Here is a 24,508-nt window from a genome sequence, read left to right on the forward strand (position 1 = left end):
GTTGATGCGTGCGTGACCTTCCAGTAGCAGAATGTGGATGAAATTTGCACAATTTGGCAGAGCAGTCCCATAATCTTCCTACCATTTGTCCCACTTTCACGGTGATGGGTCCACCCACCGGTGAGTTGGTGGCCGCGTCTTTTCTCCCTGCATGACCGACAAAACCTCGGGTGCCAGAGGAACGCCGCTGGCTACCTCTCCTTGTCCTGAGGAACCCCTTTGTTCCCAAAATCGAGGTTGGTGGAGTTTCTGGGGAGCCTGTGCCACACCTGGATGCCACCCGATGTCTTCGTGGACGTGGAAAGAGGCACAACGTCGTGATAACAGGAGTGCTGGATGGATGGTGCCTGGGGAATGGTGCTCAAGGAGACCTGGAGATCCTGGGAGCAAGGATGGTCAACGTGAACCTCTGATGAGACAAAAAGTGAAGTGGACATCCCGGGGATGACACGACGTGGGTGACATTACAGAGGTGGGACCCCACTGGAGCTCAGACCGGTGTCCACACTGGGAAAAGGGGATTGCGAAGCCTGGAGAAGGAAAAAGAGGAGAGAGCCATGAGAATGACTCGGGGCTGGAGAAAATATCTTGCAGCTTGGAAAAAGCTGAAGAGCTCTGCCGAGTGTATCCGGAGGAGCGGGGGCAGGCTGATGACACGGCGTGAGCGCTGTCAGGAACGGAAAACCCTGGCTTACCCGCGAGGTTTTTAAATCCAGTGTAACAAAGAATGACTCAAAGCCCGAGCCAGACAAAAAAACAAATTAGGAAGAGGGCCCAGATTTATAGCTCGGAGGGCGATTGCTTGGGGAAGGAGCTGCCAAGGGAAGCGGTGGATTGGGCAGCCCTTGAGGCAGGGCTGAGCCAAACAGAAGTTGAGGGCTCCTTGTGGTAGAAGTGGGTGAACCCCGATGGCTCCGCGGCGTTCGGGAAGCCAGGTTGGCCAAGGCGGCGATCCCTCCCGGCCTTAAACCCCATAAATCTCCCCATTTGGAGGTCTCGTTTCCTGTGTCCTCCGAGCTGTAAACACGCGGCGTGGAATTCGCAGCTCGGGCCGCGAGTTTGCTTTTCCAGGCAGAAGTGACAAGCAGAAGTGATGTAATGCAGAAATTCTTGCAGGGCTCTCCACGCTGTTTTTTTTTCCTTTTTTCCCAAGGAAATGGATGTTTTTTCATTGCTCCCGTCGCCAGGGCAGGACGGGCCTGCTCTTCTCGATGCAAAATGACTCAGGGGTGACTAAAACGGGGTATTTTTTTAGGAGAGCAGCTACGACACGTGAGGGGTTCCTCGGAGCCGATTTGGGGAATTTCGCGCCCTCCCCTGCTCCGCTGTTTGCTTCGATGTGCAATGTGAAAGGGGTTGCATCTCTGCCTACATTCCCCGCAGACGCTCGTGAAGTCTGTCTCTCCACATCCCCTGGAATCTGTTTTATATCAGGAATCGATTTCAGCTCCAAACTCCCCCAGGTCAGCGCTATAAAAATCGCTGCCTGTGCAGCAACGCCAGGGAGCATCCCCTGTATATGTTTATTTTCTGGAGCCGCACCACCTACAAAGCATGTCAATAAAATTCTCATCCCTCTTCTGACAGTTTTAATCTCGCTGGCAGCTTAAATATAGAACGAGGGGAAGGGGAGGCTGCTAAGAATTGCGCAGCCCTCTCCAAGCATTGCCTTTTTTTTTCACAAGTGAACATTTGGTTATTACATCCTCAAGCTTTTAAACATCTCACACTGTCAAGAACTAATAAATCCTTTAGCACCTAGCCGCAAGAAGAGGCTCTGATAGGATGTAACAGGCGTGTGGATCATGCAGGGAGTCATAAACCACCTGTAGAAATCACTCCTCCTCTTGCCTTCTGCTGTGCTGGATTAGCTTTTTCTTTTTCCCTTTTTTTTCCCTCTTCAATTCTGTCTCATTTTTCAGAGAGGCAGAAAATGAAGAGGAAAAAAAAATCCCTTCCACTGAAATCCTTTATCCTGAACCACAGCATCCTTCGTGGAGCCAGACAAAACCCCAGAGAAGATCCTTCTGCCCTCGAAGGCAACAGTGATGCCGTGCTGGCCGCGGCACGGTGCCCAGTGTGGATTTTGCATCCTCTGAGATTGGTGTCCCAAAGCAAAATTGGTGACTTGGCACTGTCAGCCTCCTCCTCATGGGGAAAAAAAGTCACTGGGCTGAGCGTGGGGAGGTGGCCGTGGGATTCCGTCCACTTTAATTTCATTTCTTCCCCCGAACAAACTTTTGTAGGCTTTAATGCTCTCAATGAGAGCAAAGGAAATAAAGAAATAGGAGACAAAAGGAGGTAACAGCTTTTATTAGGACAAGAAAGGTGCCTTCACGTAAGAGCCCTGCGTAAGAAAGAGCTCGTATCTCAGCAAAATGGGGAGAAATTATTCCCCAGTGCTCATCGAGAAGCTGCCGAGCTCCTTGTCCATATTTTAGGCTTCCTTTGAGCCCCACAATTTCATTTTGGGGTATTTGGGGCACTTGGAGGAAAGAGCTGGTGGCCCCAGAGCCTGGCCAAGCGAACGATGCCATTTGGGAAGGTTTTAAATAATATTGGACACCTTTCATTCTGCCCCGGCTATTTAGGAAGGCAGCTTCCCTCCCTCGTTATGAGAAGTGTTTTCATTAATTAATTAAGCCGCCAGTCTCAGCTAACTACCTTGGAATCGTGGGGCTGATGAGGGCTGGAGCAGCAGATCGGGTTCCCAGGCTGATATTTGCTCCAGCTTTGGGGCAGCTGCTGCACCGAGCCTGGGTTTTGTGCACGGACTGTGCCATAGGGGAGCAGGGAACAGTTTGGGCCATCCCAAATTTTTGAAATGATGGACACAGGTCCTTAAAATGTGGTTGGAGGTGGCTGCAGGAGCAGGGAATGGTTTGGGCCATCCCAAATCTTTGAAATGATGGACACAGGGTCCTTAAAAACAGCGTCCTCCCTTCCCCGACAACTGGAGCAACTCTTGAACCTCCTGACAACACGCACACCCTACAGCCGCCCCTGGGCGTGCTTCCACCGTGCCACCAAACCTTTTCTCCACCAGATCCCCTCGGGGAGAGCAAGTGGATCCCCGGGGATGGCTGCGGATTGACAGCTCACCCTCGGCGCCGCGGGAGAGACAGATGGGAGTCGCGAGAGCGGAGCCGGAGGAGGAGCGGAGCCGGGGTGGGGAGCGCTGCTTTGGGAGCAGCACGGGAAGTGTCAGCTCGCCCAGCTCGGCTCTGACATTGTCTGCACGCTTTGGCAGCCGTCTCCTCGCCTGTGCAGTGAACATATTTGACGTGCCCGTGCAATTCGGAGCGTCGAGAGGGTTCAGCAGTTGACACCAGCGGATTTTTTCGCCGTTAACTTCGCCCGGACTCGAGTGCGCGCACGGCGCCGGGGCGTCAAGATAACTGCATGCGGGGACGATAGCGTCGGTCTAATTCTTTGCAGAATTAATTAAATCGGGTCGTTAAAAGCACGTCGCGATGTATTCGATGCCTGCAGGAGGGGAATAAAGGCTACGCCAAAGCTGAGTTAAAGCCAGGGGGGAGCGGCACGTTTTCCTCTCTCGTCTTCGCAGATGTGGCCGTGCCGAGTTGACACCGTTTTTGAATGAATTAACTTCTTCAGATTGAGAGAGAAGAGATTTTTTTTTGCCTTTTCTCCCTCCCCCCGGTAAGACGGAGATGTTCTACCTGCTTGATCTCGGAGCTGACTGTAAAAAGTCTCAGCTCCTCGTGCCTGTTAGCTCCTGTCAGCATTCAGCGCTCATTAATTTTGCATTCACTCAGCACCGTATAATTTTTCCTGGCATTGTTCAGACAACCAGCCTTTTTTTTTTTTAACTTAAGACATCTCTACCCCATTAATGTTTAACTCTAAAAGGTGTGAAGACGGAAAGAAATCTCCTTCTCCTTCTGCTTCGGTGGCGGCGCGCTTTGCTCTGCTCTTTTCGCTGTTCATCGAGGATTTTACCAAAAGCAGGAAAATTGATTTTTCCACGTCAACTTGGCCAAAGAAAGCGACGCTCGTTGGTAGGAGCAGGAACCAGTGTGGTGGTTCTTGAGCTGAATTCCTGGTGAATTAATGGTGTGTCTTGTGGGTCCATCCAGAATCCTACAAGAGGGAACCCCCAAACCCTAAACCAGGTGCTGGAAAGGTTCGTGGGGCGTGTTGGGGCATCTCAGCTCGGAGGATGTCAACGAGGTTTTTAATCCACTCCAACGGGAGCTGCAAAAGCGTGTCTGGCTCTGCACTGGGCTTCTCAAGGCAGTGTTAATGGGGATTAGCTCTGGAGGCTCGTTAAAAGCAAACGTGAACGTTGCCCGGCCTCGCTGAGGTCCTCACGTGGAGGGAAGTCGAGCACAATCCCCTAAAAAACCCAACCACCACCAACCCGAAGAGTCTGTGCATGGAAACAGCGGCTCCTTCCAGCAGGTGGGTCAGTAGGGTCGCTGAAGCTCTTGCACGTGGCCCCAAATCCTTTACCACATCGTTCCCCACCACGTTGGTCCCCAAATCTGGACTCCGTGTGGCCGTGTGCCCACACCACGAGCTCCTGACCTCGGGTCTCCTCGGGTGGCCGGGCCACCACAACCACCAGCAGCCAGCGGTGCTCAGAGGCTTTCCCCAGCATCAATCCCAAATCCCACAGAAAGCCCTAAACACGCTTTCTTCTCCGGGCACTGTTCAAAACCACCTAAAACTCCCCTTTTTTTACAGTCTGGATCCCCTCACATGCTGCTTTCCATTGTCTTTTTCTCCTCTTGTGGCTCTTTTACACCATGTATTTTCTGGAAGGTGCACGCAGCGCGCTCAGAAAACCTGCCAAGTGCTTTATTTTTATGGCAGCTTTTTGTTTTTTTTTTTTCTTTTTTCCTGCCGGCTTTGCTGGCCTGATGAGTCCCGTAGTAGGCACTAATTAATGGCATAGCTTTCCGTCACGCTCCCGATCCGTGGGTGCACCGAGCCTGCTCCATCTGATTTTAATTAACTTCAAAATCAAAGCTCCTCGTCGGGGAAATTGCAGATGTGGGCTCGCTCGCCTCGCTCCTGTTTTCACCCAGCAGCCGGAGCAGGTCTAGGGCTGCGAGCTGCCCGGGGTCAGGCAAGTCCTCGTGCCTAGGGAGGGCTTTTTGGGGTTTTCCTTCCCATCCTTGTCCCGAGCTCCCAGGCTCGGCTGCGGGGACCCTGCCCCGTTTTCCTCGGTGCCCACCGGGTGCCCAAGCACCCCGACAGGCTCCAAGTCCTCTCTCCTTGGACATTTGGTCTCCAAGCGATTCAATTTTCCAGAAAAAAATCAAAAACCCCCAAACTCAAAAACGAAATGGAAAGAGGACGTTCCCGTGGAAATTTGGGGTTAAAAAAAAAAGCCCTTGGATGGGGCAGGGCGGCGCTGGGCTGCGCTGGGTGCTCCGCGGGGGCTCCCCCGGGAGTGCGGCGAGCTCCTCGCGCGTCACTGCGGGATGACACATGTGAAAAGCCTCCGTGCTGGGAACGGGGACGCTATTGTTCTGATTTTCTGGGTGCCTTTTGGTTTTTCAGAGCGCGACGCTTCTGAACAAAAAACCCTTGCTTCGTAGGATCAGAGAATATCCCGAGCCGGAAGGGACCCGCGAGGATCAGAAGAGCCACATTCAATATATTCTTTTTATTTTTTTTTCGTACTCCTTTCCCCGAAACTACATATTGTCCTGGGGAGAGAAGGAAAAGAAAAGAGTTTCAGCCGAAAAATTGCAAGAGCAGAATCAGGCAGTTGTGTTCCTGTATTTTATTCTAAAAGGGCAGCTCGGGGAGGTGTCCCCAAAGCCACCTGCGGTCCTGCTGTCACTCCGGTGGCGTGGCCCCGCTCCTCCAGCCCTGTGGAGCACAATCGCTCTTCTCACCACCTGGTTTTGTCACGTTTTGGGTAAAATGGGGTGGGTTCATGCTTTTTGGAGACTTTGCCATCGTGCCCTCAAGTGCCATAGTGGCTCCTACCCTGCTTCTGCGTAACACATCTTCTCCTATTTTTGGATGCTTGCTTGTGCCAGGCACGTGGCTGTGGCTACGGGGACCATGAAGGAGATGGATTGTAGGATCCTGGGCATCCCGTGTCCCCAAAATCACGGCAGAGAAAGAATCAGACCTGCCGAAGGGATGGAAGCAGCAAAGCCAGCTCAGGAGGATGGGTAAATAACAGCAGAGAGGGAAACGAGGCAGAACCTCATGGAGAAAGGCGAAAATAGCGGTGACCCTGCTGTGAGGAAGGGTGCCCTGCTCCCAGCATGGGTAAAGTCCCAGCGACTTCCTTTTTTTTGGCTTGCAGGGGATCCGCAGCTCCTCTGCGGCTGTCAGGAAATCAGGGCATCGTTTTAGGAATGCATTTCAAATCGCTCGTCTCCCTTTTGTGCCGAGAGAAGAAGCCGCTTTAATCACGTTGGAGGCAATTACGTTCTAATCAGGGCCGTTGGTTGCGCCTGACTTTTATTGTGTGCGGGGGATTTACGATGCCAAAGCCCCCCCGGGGCTGAATCCCGACTGTCTCCCAGGGTGCTTTTGTTGCTCGTGCTGGTTTGTTTTCCTGTCGATCTGTCCATCCAGCACGAGCTTGGTAATTAAATTACAAGCTCCAGGGCCGCAGGGACCGTGACTTTGGCTTTATCATCACTCCGGGACGCGTGGCCCCGCAGCGGATGCTCCCCGCAGCTCAAGCCATCAAGCATCAAGCGAGACGTATTAAAAAAAGGAAAAAAAAAAGAAAAATGAGAGCAACGGGTTAAGGAGCAGCACGGCTTCGTGGTAACGCATTCCTCACGGCTCTCCCGAGGTCCGGCTGCTCCAGATGATGCTGAAGAGCTGCGTTTAAGCGCCTTACGTGAAGTAAGGGGCTGAATTCCTGCCCCGGTGCCACGCGGAGCAGGATGCCATGGCATCGCAGCCCCCAGCCAGGACAGAGACCAGGCTGGCTTCTCCTCAGCGATCCCATGCCACCCTAAACACTTTATTTTAGGATTTCTTTGCTTTCAGGTGGCGCTAGGTGCTCGTCGCATCGCTCCCTCCCGTGCTGGAGCCTGCTGCCATCGGGACCGTGCAAGCAGGGAGGACGCGGCGCTTCTCAGCTGATTTCTTTGCTCACAGCCTCCGGGGGAGAGCGAAAGCAGAGGCAGAGATCACCCGATAAATCATCGGGGGAAGCTCGTGGCATGGCTCGGTCTGAAAAGCAAACGCTTTTTGAAGCCTGCTCCCCTCCGAGCCCTTTTATGTGCCGTGCAGAGCAAAGTCGGGGAGGAGCGCGCACGGAGCGAGCCTGGAGAGGGGGGGAAAGTCCTGGGAGGATGCGGGGGATGAAGTGTGTCAAGTGACACATCTGGAAGGCTCGCGAACGTGATTTGATGCTGAGTAATAAAACTTGCCACTCGTTAATAGGATCAGATCGCCGCGCAAATGAATCACAGCACGGATCTGCTGCTTGCAGTAAATATTACGGCGAATTAGACACTTCGCTGGTGACTCCGACGTGCTGCAAAACATTAAACGCAATTTGGCTCTCGCTGAGGGACTCGGGAACAGCGGTGAGCACAGAGGGCAGCGAGAGGCACGGGGAGCACCTACCCCAGCCACAGAAACCCCACAGTTTGCGTCTTCGGTGTGCCCGCTGCTGCTCTCCGGGTTTTATTCCCCAAAAAAACATTCCCTGCCCTATGGGAACGGACAGAGGTAGGCTTTTCCTCCACCTGGAGGAAACTTCTTGTGTTTTCACCTCTGGATACCCCCAGGGATGGGTTTGCCGAGGCTGGAGACAGAGGCACGAGCACGTGGCAGAGCAAACGAAGCAGCCCCAAAGCTCCAGCAGCGCCGTGGGTCGCGCTCACGGGCGTTATCACATCCCACTTGGCACCTGCCTCTCGCTGCTGGATGGAGCCCACCTTCCTCGGGGTGGCTGCACGCAGCAGCTAGCACCTTCGGGGGAGTGTGAGACAAACACCAGTGTTGCTCTCTGATGTTTTGGGTCAGTTCTTACCCAAATTTTGGGGTTTTTACCCGATGTTTTGGGTTAATTCTTACCCAACGTTTTGGGTCAATTCTTACCCGACTTTTTGGCTTGGTTCTTACCCGATGTTTGGGGTCAGTTCTTACTCGACGTTTTGGGTTTGTTCTTACCCGATGTTTTGGGTCAGTTCTTACCCGAATTTTTGAGTTGGTTCTTACCTAATGTTTTGGGTTCTTATCTGATGTTTTGGGTCAATTCTTACCCAACGTTTTGGGTCAATTCTTACCCGACTTTTTGGCTTGGTTCTTACCCGATGTTTTGGGTCAGTTCTTACCCAATGTTTTGGGTTGGTTCTTACCCACATTTTCGGGTTCTTACCCAACGTTTTGGGTCAGTTCTTACCCAAATTTGCGGGTTCATACCCAATGTTTCAGGTTGGTTCTTACCCGACTTTTCAGGTTCTTACCCAATGTTTCGGATCAATTCTTACCTGATTTTTTAGGTTGGTTCCTACCCGACATTTCGTGATCTTACCCAACGTTTTGGGTCGGTTCTTACCCAACTTTTTGGGTTCTTACCCCACATTTTGGGTCAGTTTTTACCCAACTTTTTGGGCTGGTTCTTACCTGACATTTTGGGTTCTTACCCGATGTTTCGGGTCAGTTCTTACCAGGCTTTTTGAGTTGCTTCTTACCTAATGTTTTGGGTTCTTACCCAATGTTTCTGGTTGGTTCTTACTCACATTTTAGGGTTCTTACCCGACATTTCAGGTCAGTTCTTACCCGACTTTTTTGGTTACTTCTTACCCAACATTTCAGGTTTTTACCCAACATTTCAGGTCAGTTCTTACCCAAATTTTTGGGTTCTTACCCAGCATTTCAAGTCAATTCTTACCTGTGTGGTCAGCAGCCCTCAGTCCATGCCAGGTTTTTTTTTGGCACATCCTGCCCCTTGGGAATCCCCCCAACCAGTGATTTATTAACTCGTTGTCCAAAAAGTTCCAGCTCAAACACCATAACCCGTGGTAAACTGGATATCCCGTTTCCTTTTCAAAATGTTGATGTTGGATTTCTGTTTCTCCAGTCTTGTGCTTGAGATGATTTTTTTTTCTTCCTGCCAGTGGAGGATCGTGATCTAATTAGTGCCTTTATTTTATTAGGATTAGAAATGACATTATATCTTCCTTCAAGTTTTTCCCCTTCACAGGGCTGAGCGATGACATGGAAATGCTGAAGTCTTTTGATGCACATCACGCATTGGTGGCAGGAAATGTGAAGTCCAGCCGTCAATATTCTGTTTATTTTCGGGAATATTGCAGTAGTAAAATTATGATTCTTTTGGCTGAAACGTCCCTTTTCCCTTTTGCTACAGAGAAAGCGGCCGATGATGAAGTCCAGAAGTCCGACATCTCCTCCAGCAGCCAGGGAGTGATTGAGAAGGAGTCGCTGGGACCTCTTCTGCTGGAGGTAGGTGCTGAAACCGTGCTGCTGAGCAAAGCAGCGCACCCACGAGGTAAAATTCGGAGGGGGAAGGCAGCGTGGGTGCGGCAGGGATGCCCCAGCCGTGTCCCTCTTCTGAACTGCAGAAAATCTCATTTCAGCCCTCAGCTTCAGCAAGTCGTTCAGAAAGGGAGTCGGAACCAAGCTTGGCAGAGCACATCCAAAGAGTTGAAATGTGTGTATGAATCTCTTGGGGTAAAATGGAGCTGTTTTGGGTAGCTTCTTAATACCAGTGTTAAAACCCTGAGTTTTCTTTAAGCGTGGATGAAATGGAGCTCATTTAGAAATTAGGAATATGGGTCGTGTGGATGGATGGCTTTTGCCAGGTTTGCATCCTGCTGTTGTCAGAAAATCAGGAAGAATTTGCTTCAAGTTTCTGTTGGTTTTAGAAGTTGGGGAAGAGCCTGCTCGCAGCAGGAAGCCCCCAGTGGGACCTGCGTTACGTGGACGTGCAGAGAAGGAGGCTTTATTACCCCTCTGATGGGTGGGCATGCTTGAGCTGAGTGTATGATGTGGATATGATGTTAATCATAGATCCCAGAGACAAATTTGGAGTCCTAAAGCGTTCAGCTGGTCATTTCCCAGGGGGGTACCTGGGGTGGGAGTCAGGATACCTGCATCCACTGGTGGTGAGCACGTTATCAAACCAATCTGCATCCCAAACGAGGCACCAAGGAGGGAGGCACCCCCCACGTTTTTGGCCCTGGGGCCATGGGATGCTCTTTGCATTGCCAGCAATGTGAGGGGGAGCTGCAGAAGCCCACGGGGAGGAGCACGTCCCTGCCTCCAGGAGCTGAAAATCGGAGCTGTGTGTAGCAGCCCTGCCCCAGGGATGCTCTGGACCAGCGTGGCAGCCAAAGTGGCACCTTTGGGCTGTTCTGGCTGGCTGAGTGGTGATGAAGCTTGGGATTTGCCTGCAGTGCAAGGGGAGATTTGGAAGAGCTTTCCCAGACCTGCTTCATCTCTGCCCGTGCCACGCTGCTCTTCTCTGAACCCTGGAGTGGAGCTGTCCAAAGGAATCAAACTGCAGAGGAGGAGTTGGCAGCTTGCTGTTCAGCTGGCACACCTCTCATCCTTCATCCACCCCTTGAATCCTGCGACGTTTTCCAGCCTCCCCAAATTTCTGCTGGGGTTCTGATAAGGGTAAGGTGTCTGCTTCGGCACTCCTGCAAACCGAAAGCACCCAAACCGTTGCACAGATCACCTTGGTGTCACCCTGGAGGTGAGAAAGCTTCGCTTTTCCAGGTCTAGCAGCAGTAAATCCCCATATTTCCTAGTGCAGCCTTGGGAATGTGCCTTTACCCACCACGATTTTAACCGAGGAGTGCAGGGACCCGGAGGAGGTGGCAGCACCCAGGAGCGAAGCAACACCTCAGTGTCATAAAAAGTGCTGCAAACCCGGGGAAATTAATTAAATCACCTCGTTCATCACCAAGAATTACCCGGCGTGCATTGTTTGGTTGTAAACGCCCGGTGGGACCGCAGTTCTTACCCGCAGGGGCGAGGAGAGATTTTCTTTTCGGCCTCCCATGGGAGCAGGAGAAGCGGTGCTGGACTTGGAGGCTGAATTCCCCTGCAAAGCCACCCTCTGCCGCCGAGCCTGGGGGAAAAGTGCTGCTATCCCACATCAAATCCCTGGGATTTTCCCTTTCCAGAGCCTGCGTCTCCAGCATTTGGCTGCGAGCTTGGCTCAGGAGGGGCTGGGATGGGTGCTGGGGGGGAGGCACGTGGCAGCAGCCGGTTTCCTGGTCTTGTGGATGCATGCAGCACATGCCCACGAAGTATTTTGAGTCGGGAAGCCCTTGCCCCATGTCAGAGGACTCGGTGTTATCAATGGGGGCCCTGCCTGCCAGCCCCGCAGGTGATTTTGCAGCTTTGGGAGCCTGCTCGCCCCAGGAATTTGCTTGCTGTCCGGACTGACCACAAGCAGCAATTTGTGGTTTCGCCAGTCCCCGAGCAGCAACTCAGCCTCTGCTGCTGAAAAAAAAAAATCCCCAAAATGACTTCCAGCTTCGGGATGCCCTTGGCTGAGGCGGGGTTTTAAATCCCTTGGGGTGAAAACGCTGCCAGATTCGGGGCTGGGGCTCTGAGCTGCTGGATGGGGCCAGCACGCCCAAGTGGCCACCCCGAGCGTGATGCTGGGGACAAATCCAGCAGCACGCTTGGACCTGGGGGACGTGGAGCACGGTGGTGACATCGCTGCCACCTCCAAACCCTCTGGGACCCCACGGGATGGCACCTTGGAGCCCTTGCCACCAGGGTCACCCCCCTAAACCAGTGGCTGCTGGGGAGAGGGGTCTGTGGGGCTTTGCCATCCAGCCTGGGTCTTTTTTTGGGCACCCGAAGTGCAAAGGCTGGTTGTCTTGGCAACAGGCAACAGCTGGGAATAAGGAAAATTGCAGCCGATCTGCCAGAACCATTTTGACAAAAGATTTCTTTCTTCTTTATGTCTTTTTTTTTTTATCCTGAAATACTTCCAGTTCCTTGCACTTGCTGTCTCTGCACAGCAAAACCTGCGTTTCGGAAGGTGCCCGGGGTGCAGCCCAGCAGCTCTCCAGCAGAGCAGCTCCCTCCTGGGCAGGGACGAAGCTGGGAGGGGTTTTTTTGGGGATGTTGAGGATTTGGGGACATCATATGTGACAAGTTTCCCATGTCCCCGGGCACCTCCTGCCCTGGGATGTGGCCAGGTCCGGCTGCAGGATGATCAGAGCTCGCCGTTGACGGTAGGGGAGGTAGAAATTAAACTCCAGGAGGGTGAAAATCAAATCCTGCCCATGGGAATTCATCATTTCAGCCGATTTCACGTGCCTTAAAAAGTGCAAATCAGCGCTCAGCCTTCTCGAGGGCTCCTCGCAGAAGCACCGGGCTCTGCAGCTCCGAGCTCGTTGCGGAGCACCAGAAAGCAGGGAGCTAAAAACCTTCAGCGTGTCCTCGCTACAGGCAGCAGAAGAGCTCCCGTGCTGCGTGGCTGGGGCTGGCTCACGCTTGTCCTCATCCGCTCGATGGCAGGAGTTTGCCACTTGCATCCTAAATACACAAAAAAAAAAAACAAAAAAAGAAGTTATTCTGCAAGAGGCGAGGGCTCTGCACTTCTTGGGCTGCAATTAAATAAATCGGGCATATGCTTAACCTCAACGTCTTGCCAAATCAGAGTCTTCCGGACAGCTCTGGCCCTCGGAAAAGGTTTGTTTATGGGCTGCTGGCACACGACGTGGAAGCGGAGACGTCCTCGGCGCAGCCTGCAGACCTGATGTTTAAGCAAACGTGCTGTTATTTGAGCTCTGGGGAAGGACCTGCAGTGGTTCTGAACTCGCTCCTTCCCGTTAGTGCGTTAATTGGTGTAAAACAATCTCTAATTGGGGAAAAGAGGGAAAAAGCAGGGAACAAAAGCGTTCTCAGAGTGCCTCCACAGCACAGGACCTTGCTGTCCAGTCCCCGTCTCACTGCAGGGACCCTCTGACCACCTTTTTTCCCCTTTCAGGCGTTGGACGGCTTCTTCTTCGTCGTGAACCGCGAGGGGAGGATCGTCTTCGTCTCCGAGAACGTCACCAGCTACCTGGGCTACAACCAGGAGGAGCTCATGAACACCAGCGTCTACAGCATCCTGCACGTGGGGGATCACGCCGAGTTCGTCAAGAATTTGTTGCCCAAATCGCTAGGTAAGAAAGCCTTTGAGCTGGGTTTTTCCTCCCTTCTTCCACAGGAGGTTTGCTCCGTTTTTGGCTTTCGGTTCTGCAGCGTTAGGTCATGGTTTGACCTGGGAGGTGCTGAGCTTGGGCTGTTTCTCAAATAATTTTCGCTGTGTTATCAGCTGGTGCTCGGAGAATGCTGCTTAAAATGTTCCTGTGCCTCCTTTCTCTGCCTTCCATCTTCCACACCGGGACACCGACAGCTGGAAGTGTCACCCCACGAAGGCACACGCACGGTGTTGGAGGCAATTGAAGGAGAAGTTTTTATTCCTTGGCTTCATGCAGGCATTTCCTCGGGCTCTCAGAGGATGCTCTCGTGCAGAAGAAGGAGCTGCAGAGGCTGCGTGCGCTCGGATGGGTGGGAATGTGGTTCTGCAAGCAATGCTGAGCTGAAAGCTTCAAGAAACAGCCTGAGCTCAAAGCAGTCCGAGCAGGGATTCAGGGCTGGTGCTGCCCAACAAAATGCAGGAGATGTTTTGCCTACGGAGAGGGGCTTTTCTCCACCATCCTCCTCCCCACAGCTGAAAGCTCTGCACCCAACATCAGAAGGATAACGCAGGGGAGGCACCCTGAGCTGTGATACCTCACCCAGCGACACCTTTGGGGAAATAACCGTGATTATCAAAATGAAGACGAGCCTTTTCCAAACAGCCCGACTTAAAAATATGTTTGTTTTTTTTTGAAATCCACAGTTGTCTTCCTTCGGGGTAAATGCAGTGATGGTTTTAACCACCTGTACATACGGCCGCGCGTCAGTTTGAGCCCGTGGAGCTTCAGGCTTTGTCTCTTCCCTGCGGTTCCCCAGCTGAAGGCTGGGAACAGCTGTGTGTTTTCTTCCGCTCGGATGTTACAAGCCCCTTGGCTCTCCTGGCAGATCAGGTTGTACGAGAGCTTCATTATCTGCTGGTGGCAGAATCGCTTCGATGGAATACGGATATTTGCGGAGATGTTGGAGGGGGGTTAGCGACGCGAGCCTTCCAACAGGTGTCTGCCAAGTTTATGGGGGAAAAAAACAGGTTATGGGAAAAAATCAAAGCCAATTCAGCAGCTTTACCAAAAAACAGAGGTTTAAATTCCAGGTTTTTGTCATTCTGAAACAGCCAGGTAAAGTTAGCAGGATGTTAGGATGGGCGCAAGAGCCCATTCCAGCTCCAAAAGTGACTTTTTACAGCCGAATTGTCCTCCAAACGCACTGCTTGATGACAGAAACGTTGACCTGACTGTAACTGCATGATCAGGAAACCTGGGATGCGCCACGGTGGTTAAAGCACTTCCGAGGAAAGCCAGGGGAAGTTTTAATTGCTGTGTGCTGCGCCGCCGTGAAATCGCGGTGAGGTTCCCTGTGGGCTGGAGGCGGCAGCAGCCGCTTGGAGCAGCACCAGGAGGTCTCGTTGTGGTGAGAGCAGTGGGTGATTCGCCTTTCCTTCAGCCCCAGAAAAGAGAAGGAAGAGCAATTCCACCTCTTTGGGGATGCCCAGCTGGAAGCTGGCTTGCTGCAGACGTCCCAGGAGCTTCATTTCAGGAGGATTTCAAGGAAAACAGCAGAAGTCAGGAGTCCTCCCAGGCTCTGGAAGTGTCTCAGCCACCCGGTGCCTCAGTTTCCCTGTGTATAGGATGGAGATGACAACGTCTATCAGCTGTGTGCAGGGAAATTCATTCATATCAGTGTGATGGCTCTCACGGTGATGTTCTGACCTCAGTCTGGTTCTAGGTGCTCTTACCTGGCAATATTTGTGCAGAGATGTGACTTGTAACCCCTCCTCTTCTCCTCCTTTCTCTCTCTCTGCTCCAGTAAACGGAGTTCCTTGGCCTCAAGAAGCGACGCGGCGCAACAGCCACACCTTCAGCTGCAGGATGCTGATCCGGCCGCCCGACGAGCCGGGAGCGGAGAACCAGGAGGCTCGCCAGCGCTACGAGGTGATGCAGTGCTTCACCGTGTCCCAGCCCAAGTCCTTCAAGGAGGAAGGAGAAGGTAGGGCACAGCATCCTGTACTTCCAGCCCTGGAAACGGGGCAGGGATGAGCTGCCCCTCCAGAATTTTACTCGCTCCCCAAAAAATGGGAGGTTTTGGGGTGAGCCCGAGGTGTCGTCACACCCTAACTCATAGCAAGTGGGGTAGGTGCCCAAAAACACCCTCCAGAGCATTCCCAGCCCCGGGAGCTGCCGAGCATGGTGCTGCCGGCCTGGTTTCAGCCAAATTTCAGGTTTTCAGATCCCCGCAGGGACTTGGGCCAGGAAGGGTCACCCCAGCAGCAGCAGCAGGGCTGCTTCCTTCCCGCTGCTGGGGCGCGGAGCAGGAGAGCAGAGGAGCTTCCCTGCAGATGCCATAACTCTCCTTTCTGTGTACCAGCTATTATTTTCCAGCACATTAGCTGAATTAATCCACTGCGGTTTACACAGGAGATCATGACTGGAAGGAATAAATTATGGTATTTTATGACCAAATACTTTGCCTGAAGCCGACAGTTGCTGGCTTTTAGCGCCGACTTTTATTGTACGATCCTGCCAGATCCAAAAAGCCCTTTACAATTAATTTCTCCAAACGCTGGGAACCTCTCTCCTCCAGCAAACTTGACAGAGTTTCGAGACAGCCTCCGTGCTTTGAAGGGCTGGAGGACTGCTCGGGGTGAACGCTTCCCGGGCAGGACGTGGCAGTCGAGCACCGCGGCGCTGTTTTAATTAAAATTCGGAGTTGCAGGCGGTGGCTGTGAGGTCTGACTTTCACGTTCTTCATCCCTTCTCCTTCTTCTGCTTTGGCAGATTTCCAGTCATGCCTGATCTGCATTGCGAGGAGATTACCCCGACCGGCAGCCGTCGCCCCTTCCGAATCCTTCGTGACCAAGCAAGACACCACAGGTAATGCCCGAGCTGGGGCTGTTGCTGCTGGCCAACCAGCAGGCTACTGGGAGCGGTGTGGGTGCCACTGGGACCTGAAGGTGTCCTCCTCCCCTCCTTCTGGGTTTTTGTGGCACCTCCTGTTTTTTTTTTTGGCTGTTGGGATGTGTCGTACACGCAGCCCCTCTCCGCTCTTTGATCATCGAGGCATCGAGGTTGCTGATTGATAGGGATAAAACAGTTATCCCCTTTCAGATTTCAGTTTGCTCTCAACCAAATATTGCTTTTTGCTTGACCGTAGCCATTCTGGTGACTCTTTCTGATATTTAATCATCACCATGGACTTCCCTGCAGCCTGCGAATCCTTCATGAGTGCTCAGCACCAGGGGCTCAGCCTCAAGCTCAGCACGATTCCCCACCTTCTTTCACGGTCGAGCTCGTGTGCAGGCACCCATCTGCAGACCCCTTTTTTCAGGAGCTGAGGGATGTGTCCTGCAGCCCTGCTGTGCTCGAGTAACGTCCCTTTTCTCTCTCTCCCCCCCCCAGGTAAAATCATCTCCATCGACACCAGCTCCCTGAGAGCCGCCGGCAGGACGGGCTGGGAGGATTTAGTGCGGAAGTGCATCTACGCTTTCTTCCAGCCCCAGGGCAGAGAGCCATCTTACGCCAAGCAGCTATTTCAAGAAGGTAACAGGCTCCTCTCCCCGCCTCTCTCCCTCTCGTGAGGCTGATGCATGGCCCTCGCTGCTGGGGAAATGCTTTCTGCAAAAACAAACACCGCAAGGATAAACGCCGGGTGCCAGAGGGAGAGGGGAGAGGGCTGAGCAGCTCTGGATTTGCTCCTCCAGCCGCAGAGGAGCAGAGCTGGCCCAGCAGGAGGTTCCCTCGCACCCTTCAGGAAATTACAGAACGGAGACACATTTCCACGGGCCAGATTTGGGCGTTACATTGAGCAAAATGTGATTTTTTTTTTCCCCTGTGCCATATGCAAATGCCATCCCCGGTGTCTCAGCGGAAGAAGTTTGTGCTTCTTCATGCTCTGTGGGCAAGGATGCTCGCAAAAAGGATGTCAGGACAGCAGGAGGTAGCACAGGAAGGTTTCCTGAGCTTCTGGAGAGGTTTCATTCAGTGGAAACATCCTGCTGCAGCTCCTGGTGCTGGCTGGTGGTCCTCCACGTGTCCGTACTGCACACTGGACATGCAGTGATGGCCTCTCATAAGCTCTGAACGCTCGAGGATGGTGCTCAGTGGGTTTAGGATGGTGTGAAAGGGTGAAAAAAAGAGCTGGGAGAATAAGTAGGGTGGCCACGGGGTTATTCTGGCCTCTTTTATTCACTTGGAAGCAGCTGGGTCGAAGGGGTTAGCAAAAATTCAGCGTAGGTTTTGGGCTGCTGGGAAGCTGCTCTTGTCCCCGCGTTGCCCCAGGCTTTTTTTTTTTTCTTCCCCCATCCTCTTCCTGATGTTTTCGGTGGTTCTGCTCGGGTTCCTAAGGGCCTTTTGTGTCTTTTTTGGGCTGTCTCCCTCAGTGATGACCCGCGGCACGGCCTTCAGCCCCTCGTACCGGTTCACCCTGAGCGACGGCACGGTGCTCAGCGCCCACACCAAGTGCAAGCTCTGCTACCCCTCCAGTCCCGAAATGCAGCCCTTCATCATGGGCATCCACGTCATCGACAGGTACGTTTAGGGCCTTGCTTTGGAGCTCTGAACCCCGCGGGGGGATCCAAACCCAAACGGCAGCACCACAGCAGGGTTTTGTTGATGATGGGCCGTTTTGCAAAGAGGCAGCGCCGGGCGTTCAGGTAGAGCTTTTACAGACATGCCTGAGATTTCTGCCTTGCCCTGGAGAACTCAGAGAAAATATTTCGGGAGGGAGAGGCTCGGAAGAACTGGCTGAGCAGGGTGAGGTGAGGCTGCGGACCTGGGCTGTGCAGGAGAGACGGGAGGAGGTCGGGGTGGAAGGGAAGGGTAGAGGAGCTCGGAGCGCAGGACCTGGAGGAGGTGATGCCTGCAGGATTGAGCCGGGAGCGGCCGTGCTCCAGCCTTGTGGCACCTTTCTGGGAGGTGGTAAAGCTGCTGCCCTCCTCCCACGCTTGTTGACATGGATCCAGGGTTTGCAAGCTGCTGCTCTCCAGGCTTCAGATCTCTGCAGAACAAAAAAAAAAGGGAAAAAAAAAAAAAAAAAAGGGGGGGGTGGCAGGAACTGTCTGAGCGACAGCGAAGGTTTGAGCAAAGCCTCTCGTTGACTCTTCCTTCCCTTTTCCCCTTTTTGTCTCCGGCAGGGATCACGGCATGCTGTCTCCCCAGGAGAACACTAACTCGGCGATGGCTCTGCCCCGGGTCAGCCCCTCGCTGAACCCCAGCATCTCCCCGGGGCAAGGCATGGCCCTGCCTCCCTCCATCCCTCCCTCCAACGGCAGCCTGCTGCCCACCGCCGGCAACCAGCAGCAGCAGCCCGGCCCCGGCCTCCACAGCAGCAACTCCAGCAGCAGCCAAAGCAGCTTTGGGTGTTCGCCTGGGAACCAGATCGGAGCCAACGTTGCCTTAAGCCAGGGACAAGCCGGTCCCCAGAACAGTAACCACACTTTAAACCTCAATAGCTCCCCCATGAACAGCCCAGGGATTACCCCGCCGCAGTTCATGTCTCCTAGGCACCGGGTCAGCCCGGGACTGGTACCCCGACCCAGGGGGCCCAGCAATCCTTTTTCCCCCCCCATGCCCACCATGCACTCCCCCGTGGGCATGGCAAACAGCGGCTGCGGCGGCGCTGGCGGCGGGGGCGGCGGCGGTGGCTCCAGGTCCTTTCCCAACGCCCCCATAAACTCTATGCAGGGGCTTAACGAGGGTGCCAGCACGCCGGTGGGCTACTCCACGCCACCCCCCGTGCTGCGACAGCTCGGCTCGCAGAGCTCCCCCGGCCGGCTCGGCATGCAGCCCATGAAAACCGAGTCGAAGGACAGCAAGGAGATCGCCTCCATCCTGAGCGAGATGATCCAGTCCGACGGCGGCGGCGCGGGCGACAGCAAACCGCTGGATTCCTCGGGGATGCTGCACGGCGGCGAGAGGCTCGCCGAGGGGGAGAGCAAGTGCTCGCAAGCCACCAGCCACAAGCTGGTCCAGCTGCTGGCCACCACGGCGGAGCAGCAGCTTCGGCACGCCGACGCGGACACGAGCTGCAAAGATTCGCTCGCCTGCGCCGGCGCCCCCGGCACTTTGGCCGCCGGCAACCCTCCGAGCAGCACCTGCCCCTCCTCGCATAGCTCGCTGACCGAGCGGCACAAGATTTTGCATAGACTCCTTCAGGAGGGCAGCCCTTCGGACATTACCACCCTGGCCATGGAGCACGAGAAAAAGGACAGCGTCCCCAACCCCGCCACCACCCCCACGGCTCCGAGCCAGCTCCCGGGCAACCCAGAAATCAAGCTGGAGCCGGAGGCGCTGAAGAAAAAAGATGTCAAGGATCACCAGCTCCTGCGTTATCTGCTCGACAAGGACGAGAAGGAGCTCGCTGCTGCTCCAGCCCTCAGCCTGGACGATGTGAAGGTGAAGGTGGAGAAGACGGAGCAGATGGAGCCCTGCAACACCGCCCCGGTGCCGCTGGCCAAGCCTCCGGCCGCGGAGGAGGTGAAGCTGGAGTCCCAGGGCCAGGTGAGTCCGTGCTGGTGAAATAGGTGCTTGCCATGAGCATCCTCACAGCTTTTGGGGTCAGCACTGCCAAAAAGTCTTTTTTTTTTTTGGTGTTTTGCCCCATTTTGCCCCCAGCAAGAAGGCGTGGGTGAGATGTCACCCTCTCCAGCGGTGCCACCTTCTCCAGCACCGGTGCCGTGCCCTGTGGTCTGGGTGCTTCACATTTTGGCAACCCAAACCTTCAAGGCAATGGCGAGGGAGGAGGGAAGAGGCTTCGGCGAGGTGTATAAAAAGGAGAAAGAAACGGTGCTCCCTGCTGCAGGTGGTGGGCCTGAATGGAGAGGAGGCCATGTGCGCCTTGCCAAGTGAAAGGCTTCTTAATTCTGCATCTCTGGGCACATTCAGGGCTCGCGTCCCTGGGAATTTTCAATCTGTTGCCCTCTTGTTGGCTGAGATTAGCAATTATACGGGCCTTTTAGTTATCCGAAAAGTATTATTAAATTGAATAATCCAGCGACAGATCTCTGCAATAGAGATTTGAGCGTATAAATATTCATTACATGCGGCTCTGAATAGGAGAGATTTCTTATTTTTGAAAGCCGGGGGAGATGGCAACATGGATAAGGCTGCTTAATCCTTTTTAAGCGACGAGAACAGAGAGAGGCTGACATTGGGAGCCAGGCTGATAGCCTGCTCACCGACTGTGTCAAATAAGGCTGCCGAGCCCGAGAGATACAGCACGAAGAGCCTGGAACGGCGAGCACACGACACGGCTCTTAATAAGGTCAAGGGCCTTATTATTTTATATATATTATGGATATTATGTTATTTATATTATGTTATTTATATTATTATATTATATATCATACTTATCGTTATTATATATCACATATCACACATCACATATCCTATATCCTATATCCTATATCCTATATCCTATATCCTATATCCTATATCCTATATGCTAAATCCTATATCCTATATCCTATATCCTTTATCCTTTATCCTGTATTTGCTTTGCTGGGGAGCTGCGGTCAGTGATGCTGCAGGAAAATTGGAATCTCCCCCCTTCCTTCTTCCTCTCCTGGTGGCCTCCGCTCGCAGGACACCCCAGCCCCGTCCCCCCTCATCGTCTCCCTTTTGGGAGCCGTCATCTAGAAGGATGCAGTTTGCCTCTGCGTTAGGAAAACTCAAGTCAAGATGTGTTATCCAGCCTCTGCCATCCACTTTTGGGATGCTCCTATAGGGTTGGGAGCAGCACAGGGCTGCACCGTGCCCGCTGCGGGGCTCCAGAAAGCAGAAAAGGGCTTGGGCTCGGAGGACTTGGAGCCTGGCCGTGTTTATAAGCCCCTCTTCTCCGCTTTTGGAAGCGAGCTGGCGTTTTTGGACCCGCTCGTGGCTTTTCCTTTCCAAGCATCTCTCCCCAGGCAGCTGGAGAATGTCAGGGCTTGTACGTCGGACCGTAACGAGCGCTTCCAAAGAGTTAATAAAAGAGGCTGGAGAGGGTTTGTGGAGTCTTAAAGCGCGTGTTCGAAGGAGTGAACAACCCTTAAACTGCTCAGCATCTGAGCGCAGAGTTCAGCCTCCACATGGTTTCTGTTAGCTGGATGGCCTCGGTGAGGCGTGGGGAGGGGGAGCTGCCATTTCGGATAAAATCTAGCACTTCCCTGGGATTTCTGTTTTCCTGTTTGCGTTGAAATAGCAATTAGGAACGACACGACGGTGAGGCACCCTCCTGGCAATTATTTCTTTTCCGGCTTTATCCTCTGGAAACGCCACGAGTGAGCTGGGAGCCACCTGTTCTGGGAGCGAGAGCGAGAAGTGGTTGAGCAGGGCTCGTTGCTGGTAGGAATTTCAAGAGTTAAAAAAAAATACAGAAGAAAAGACGAGGGTTTAGAAAGTCTCTCAGTCCTTTTGCTCGAAGGCATGAGCTGAACTCCAGGTAGGTTTAGAGGAAATTCTCCTGCAGGTCAGCTTGCCTTCCACCTGCCCTCTGCACCCCGTGCCTGGGAGCGCTCAGCTCCTCCACGGGCCAGCCTTAGAGAGAATCCCAAACCAAAGATTTATCTTTTTCACTTGTTTTTTGGCTTCTGAATCTTTATATTTCTCCAAAAGGAAAAAAAAAAAAAGCACGATAACAGTCAGAGATCCTCGCGGAAATCGGTGCCTCCTGGCACGGGGGCTTTGCAGAAAATTCCAATTAGCTGAAGCTTGCGATAAAATCGTGGGATTGGAAATGAAGATCCTGACCTTGACGGATTTCTGATCGGATCCTGCCTCGTAGTCATTTCTGGGAAGACGACCTCGCTCCTTTTGCTCTGAGGCACCCCAGGCTCCTCCAGGATCACTTCCTGGGCTCACAGGGATGCTCAGGGATGCCCAGGGATGCTCAGGGATGCCCAGGGATGCTCAGGGATGCTCTGTTCTGTTTGCAGCTCGCTCCATACCATGTCTCCCAGCCAGCCAACACTCTGCTTTATGCCTTTTTCTCCTCCATGTGCCTTTTTCCCCAGCCTTTTGCTCGCCCTCCTTGCTGCACGAATAACCTCATGCCCAGCCTGATGCCTCACCGAGTTGCAAACTTGAGGAAGTCCACCAGAAAATAGGGTTTATCATGAAAACCCCATTGCAAACCCAGGGTTTCGTGTTAGGGTTTCCATCACCGATGTTGCCTAAACATCATTTAATTCTCCAAATCTTACTGGAAAGAAAAAAAAAGCGTGCGCCCTGCCACGGGTGTTAAAAAGACCGATTTGTCTACGCAGGTACAGCCACGGGGCTGTAGAGGCAGGGAACAAAACGGGCTCAAGGTCAAGGAGGAAATTGGTGACGTTGCTGGGGGTGTCAGTGGGGTCTGTGGGGTCCCAACCCCCTGGGATCGTGGTTTTGGGGAGCATCTTGGGTTCGGGAGGGATGGAGCGGGGTGCCACAGGGCGCAGCGTCACCTGCAGCTTTGCTCTTGGCAAAACGAGGCAAAAGAAGGTAATTTAGTGGATTTTCCTTCGTGGGAAACACGCAGGAGGACCTTGGAAAACGGCTCCGTGAGCTTGGGGAGGGCGAAAGGATCCCAGGGCTTTTTCCAAAAAAAAGGTTTTTCCAGTGCTTTCGAGGTGTCTCTTCATTACAACATGTTAATGGCCAGCCTTTCTGAAGGGTGGCCCATCAGGAAATGATCCATACCCTTAAATTTTCAGAGACCTGGCTCCTCTTGAGCCATTTTTTCCTTTTAGCTCATTCATCTCGGCCCCTGTAATCCCAACCTGCTGCGTCACGGTGCCACCAGTGCATCCTGCGGTGCAAATCCCTTCCCCATTTATTCAAGTCTCCGGGCTAAACATCCCCTCGGCCACTCCCAGGGATGAAGGAGGCAGGAAAAGCCATCTGATATTTCGATATTTCAATATTTCACCAGCCCACTGACGATAATTACCTGCCCGAGGCGGGCGCAGCTTCGGGCAGTGGTTCCGGAAAGCCACTTCTGCTTTTTGGGCTATTTTTTTTATTATTATCATTTCAGCGTAATCATACGGGTATTAACAAAGCAAAAAAACCCAAACCTGTGCTCTTCTTTTCTCAGTTTGCTGCCGAACTGGAGCAGCTGGACCAGCTCCTGCCGTCGCTGGAGAAGGCAGCCCAGCTGCCGGGCTTGTGCGGGCCGGAGAGGAGCGAGAGCGGCGTGGCCGTCAAACCCGAAATGCTGACGGCCCCTCTGCAGCCCAGCGCCGCCGCCAGAGCCCCCGCCGGACTCAACCGTAGGTGTCCACGGGGCAAATCCACGGCTCGTCCCCAAACCAGGTCCTTGGGGTGGGAAAAGACATGAACTAAAGGCACCCAGGGGTGCTGGCATCCCATTCCCGGTGTCAGGGATGCTCAAGGATCTGGGTTTTATCCCAAAAAGCATTGATGTAAGAGGGTAGGGATAAAGCAGAGGTGTGCCTGGTCTCACGGGCTGAATACACCCAGGTGTAGCATCAGGACCAGCACAAAGGGGTTAAAAGAAAACAAAAATCCCTGATCTTTCCCCAAAGTGAGCAGTTTGACCCCCAGAAATAAGGATTTGTCTCCTGAAGGAGCCCACAAGCAAATCAGAAAATGGGGGTGTCGTGTAGGAGAAACACACGTGGGGCCCGTGGCGTTGGCTCCTTGCTGTCCCCATGCCCGTGCCGGGGCTGTAACAGGCACAGCCACCTCCAGCAAATGGGAAAAGCGAGATTTTACCAAAAAGAGCACAAATTGACCTGTAAAACTGCACCCAGCAGCCTCGCAGGCATCGCGGTGCTGTCGGTTGGAGCTCCCAAATTCCCAAACCTCTTTTTGTATATATTTTAAATGCCAGCCCTGTCCCCCCCACCTTCCACACTTATAGTTTATAATTATTATTTTTTAATGCCCAGCTGATTCTGGTTATTTTTTATACCCAGTTGCTTATTTCTCACTGGAGCTGCTTTTTTTTTTAGCAGTTTTTCGGGTCCCATCCCAGCTCCCCCATCCCGATAGGACCCCGAATCCCCCGAGCGCCGCGCGACGCTGCGCCGAGCCCTCGGGCTGAGCCGTCTCGTGCCTTTTATTTCTTCATTTCTTCGTTGATTTATTTTTCCTGCTTCCCCCAGCTCTGAGCAGCGGGCAGGGCGTGCAGCCTGCTCGGGCTCCCTTCGAGTTCTGCGACCCTCTGGAGCCGGCTCAGCTCAGACCCGTGGCTTTCCCTGCCACCAACGGCAGCAGCCCGCGGCCCCGCGCGCCGGCCGAGCAGGGCAGGGGCACAGTGATGGGACCAAACCCCTTCCCTCCCGACACAGGTACGTGCTGCCACAAATATCCACTCGTCTCTACCATCCTCAGGTCCTGCTGAGGCTTTCTGGCAGAAAAAAGCAAGGCAAAATGTCTTAAAGCACTCAAATTAG

General features: G+C 53.3%; 1 protein-coding gene across 6 annotated transcripts in view; it reads left to right on the forward strand.

Moving 5' to 3' along the window:
• NCOA1 (nuclear receptor coactivator 1) overlaps window positions 1–24,508 on the forward strand; it is a 143,350-nt gene that overhangs the window by 105,209 nt on the left and 13,633 nt on the right. For all 6 annotated transcript variants that reach the window (XM_038177351.2, XM_038177354.2, XM_038177355.2 and 3 more), the window contains 9 exons: window positions 9,332–9,426; window positions 12,941–13,118; window positions 14,941–15,120; window positions 15,909–16,004; window positions 16,530–16,670; window positions 17,510–17,657; window positions 18,263–19,628; window positions 23,185–23,359; window positions 24,218–24,403. In XM_038177351.2, the coding sequence (XP_038033279.2) occupies window positions 9,332–9,426; window positions 12,941–13,118; window positions 14,941–15,120; window positions 15,909–16,004; window positions 16,530–16,670; window positions 17,510–17,657; window positions 18,263–19,628; window positions 23,185–23,359; window positions 24,218–24,403 (2,565 nt within the window). The remainder of the gene's footprint in view (window positions 1–9,331; window positions 9,427–12,940; window positions 13,119–14,940; window positions 15,121–15,908; window positions 16,005–16,529; window positions 16,671–17,509; window positions 17,658–18,262; window positions 19,629–23,184; window positions 23,360–24,217; window positions 24,404–24,508) is intronic.

Source organism: Anas platyrhynchos, chromosome 3 (genome assembly GCF_047663525.1).
Source record: "Anas platyrhynchos isolate ZD024472 breed Pekin duck chromosome 3, IASCAAS_PekinDuck_T2T, whole genome shotgun sequence".
NCBI classification, from domain to species: Eukaryota; Metazoa; Chordata; class Aves; order Anseriformes; family Anatidae; genus Anas; species Anas platyrhynchos.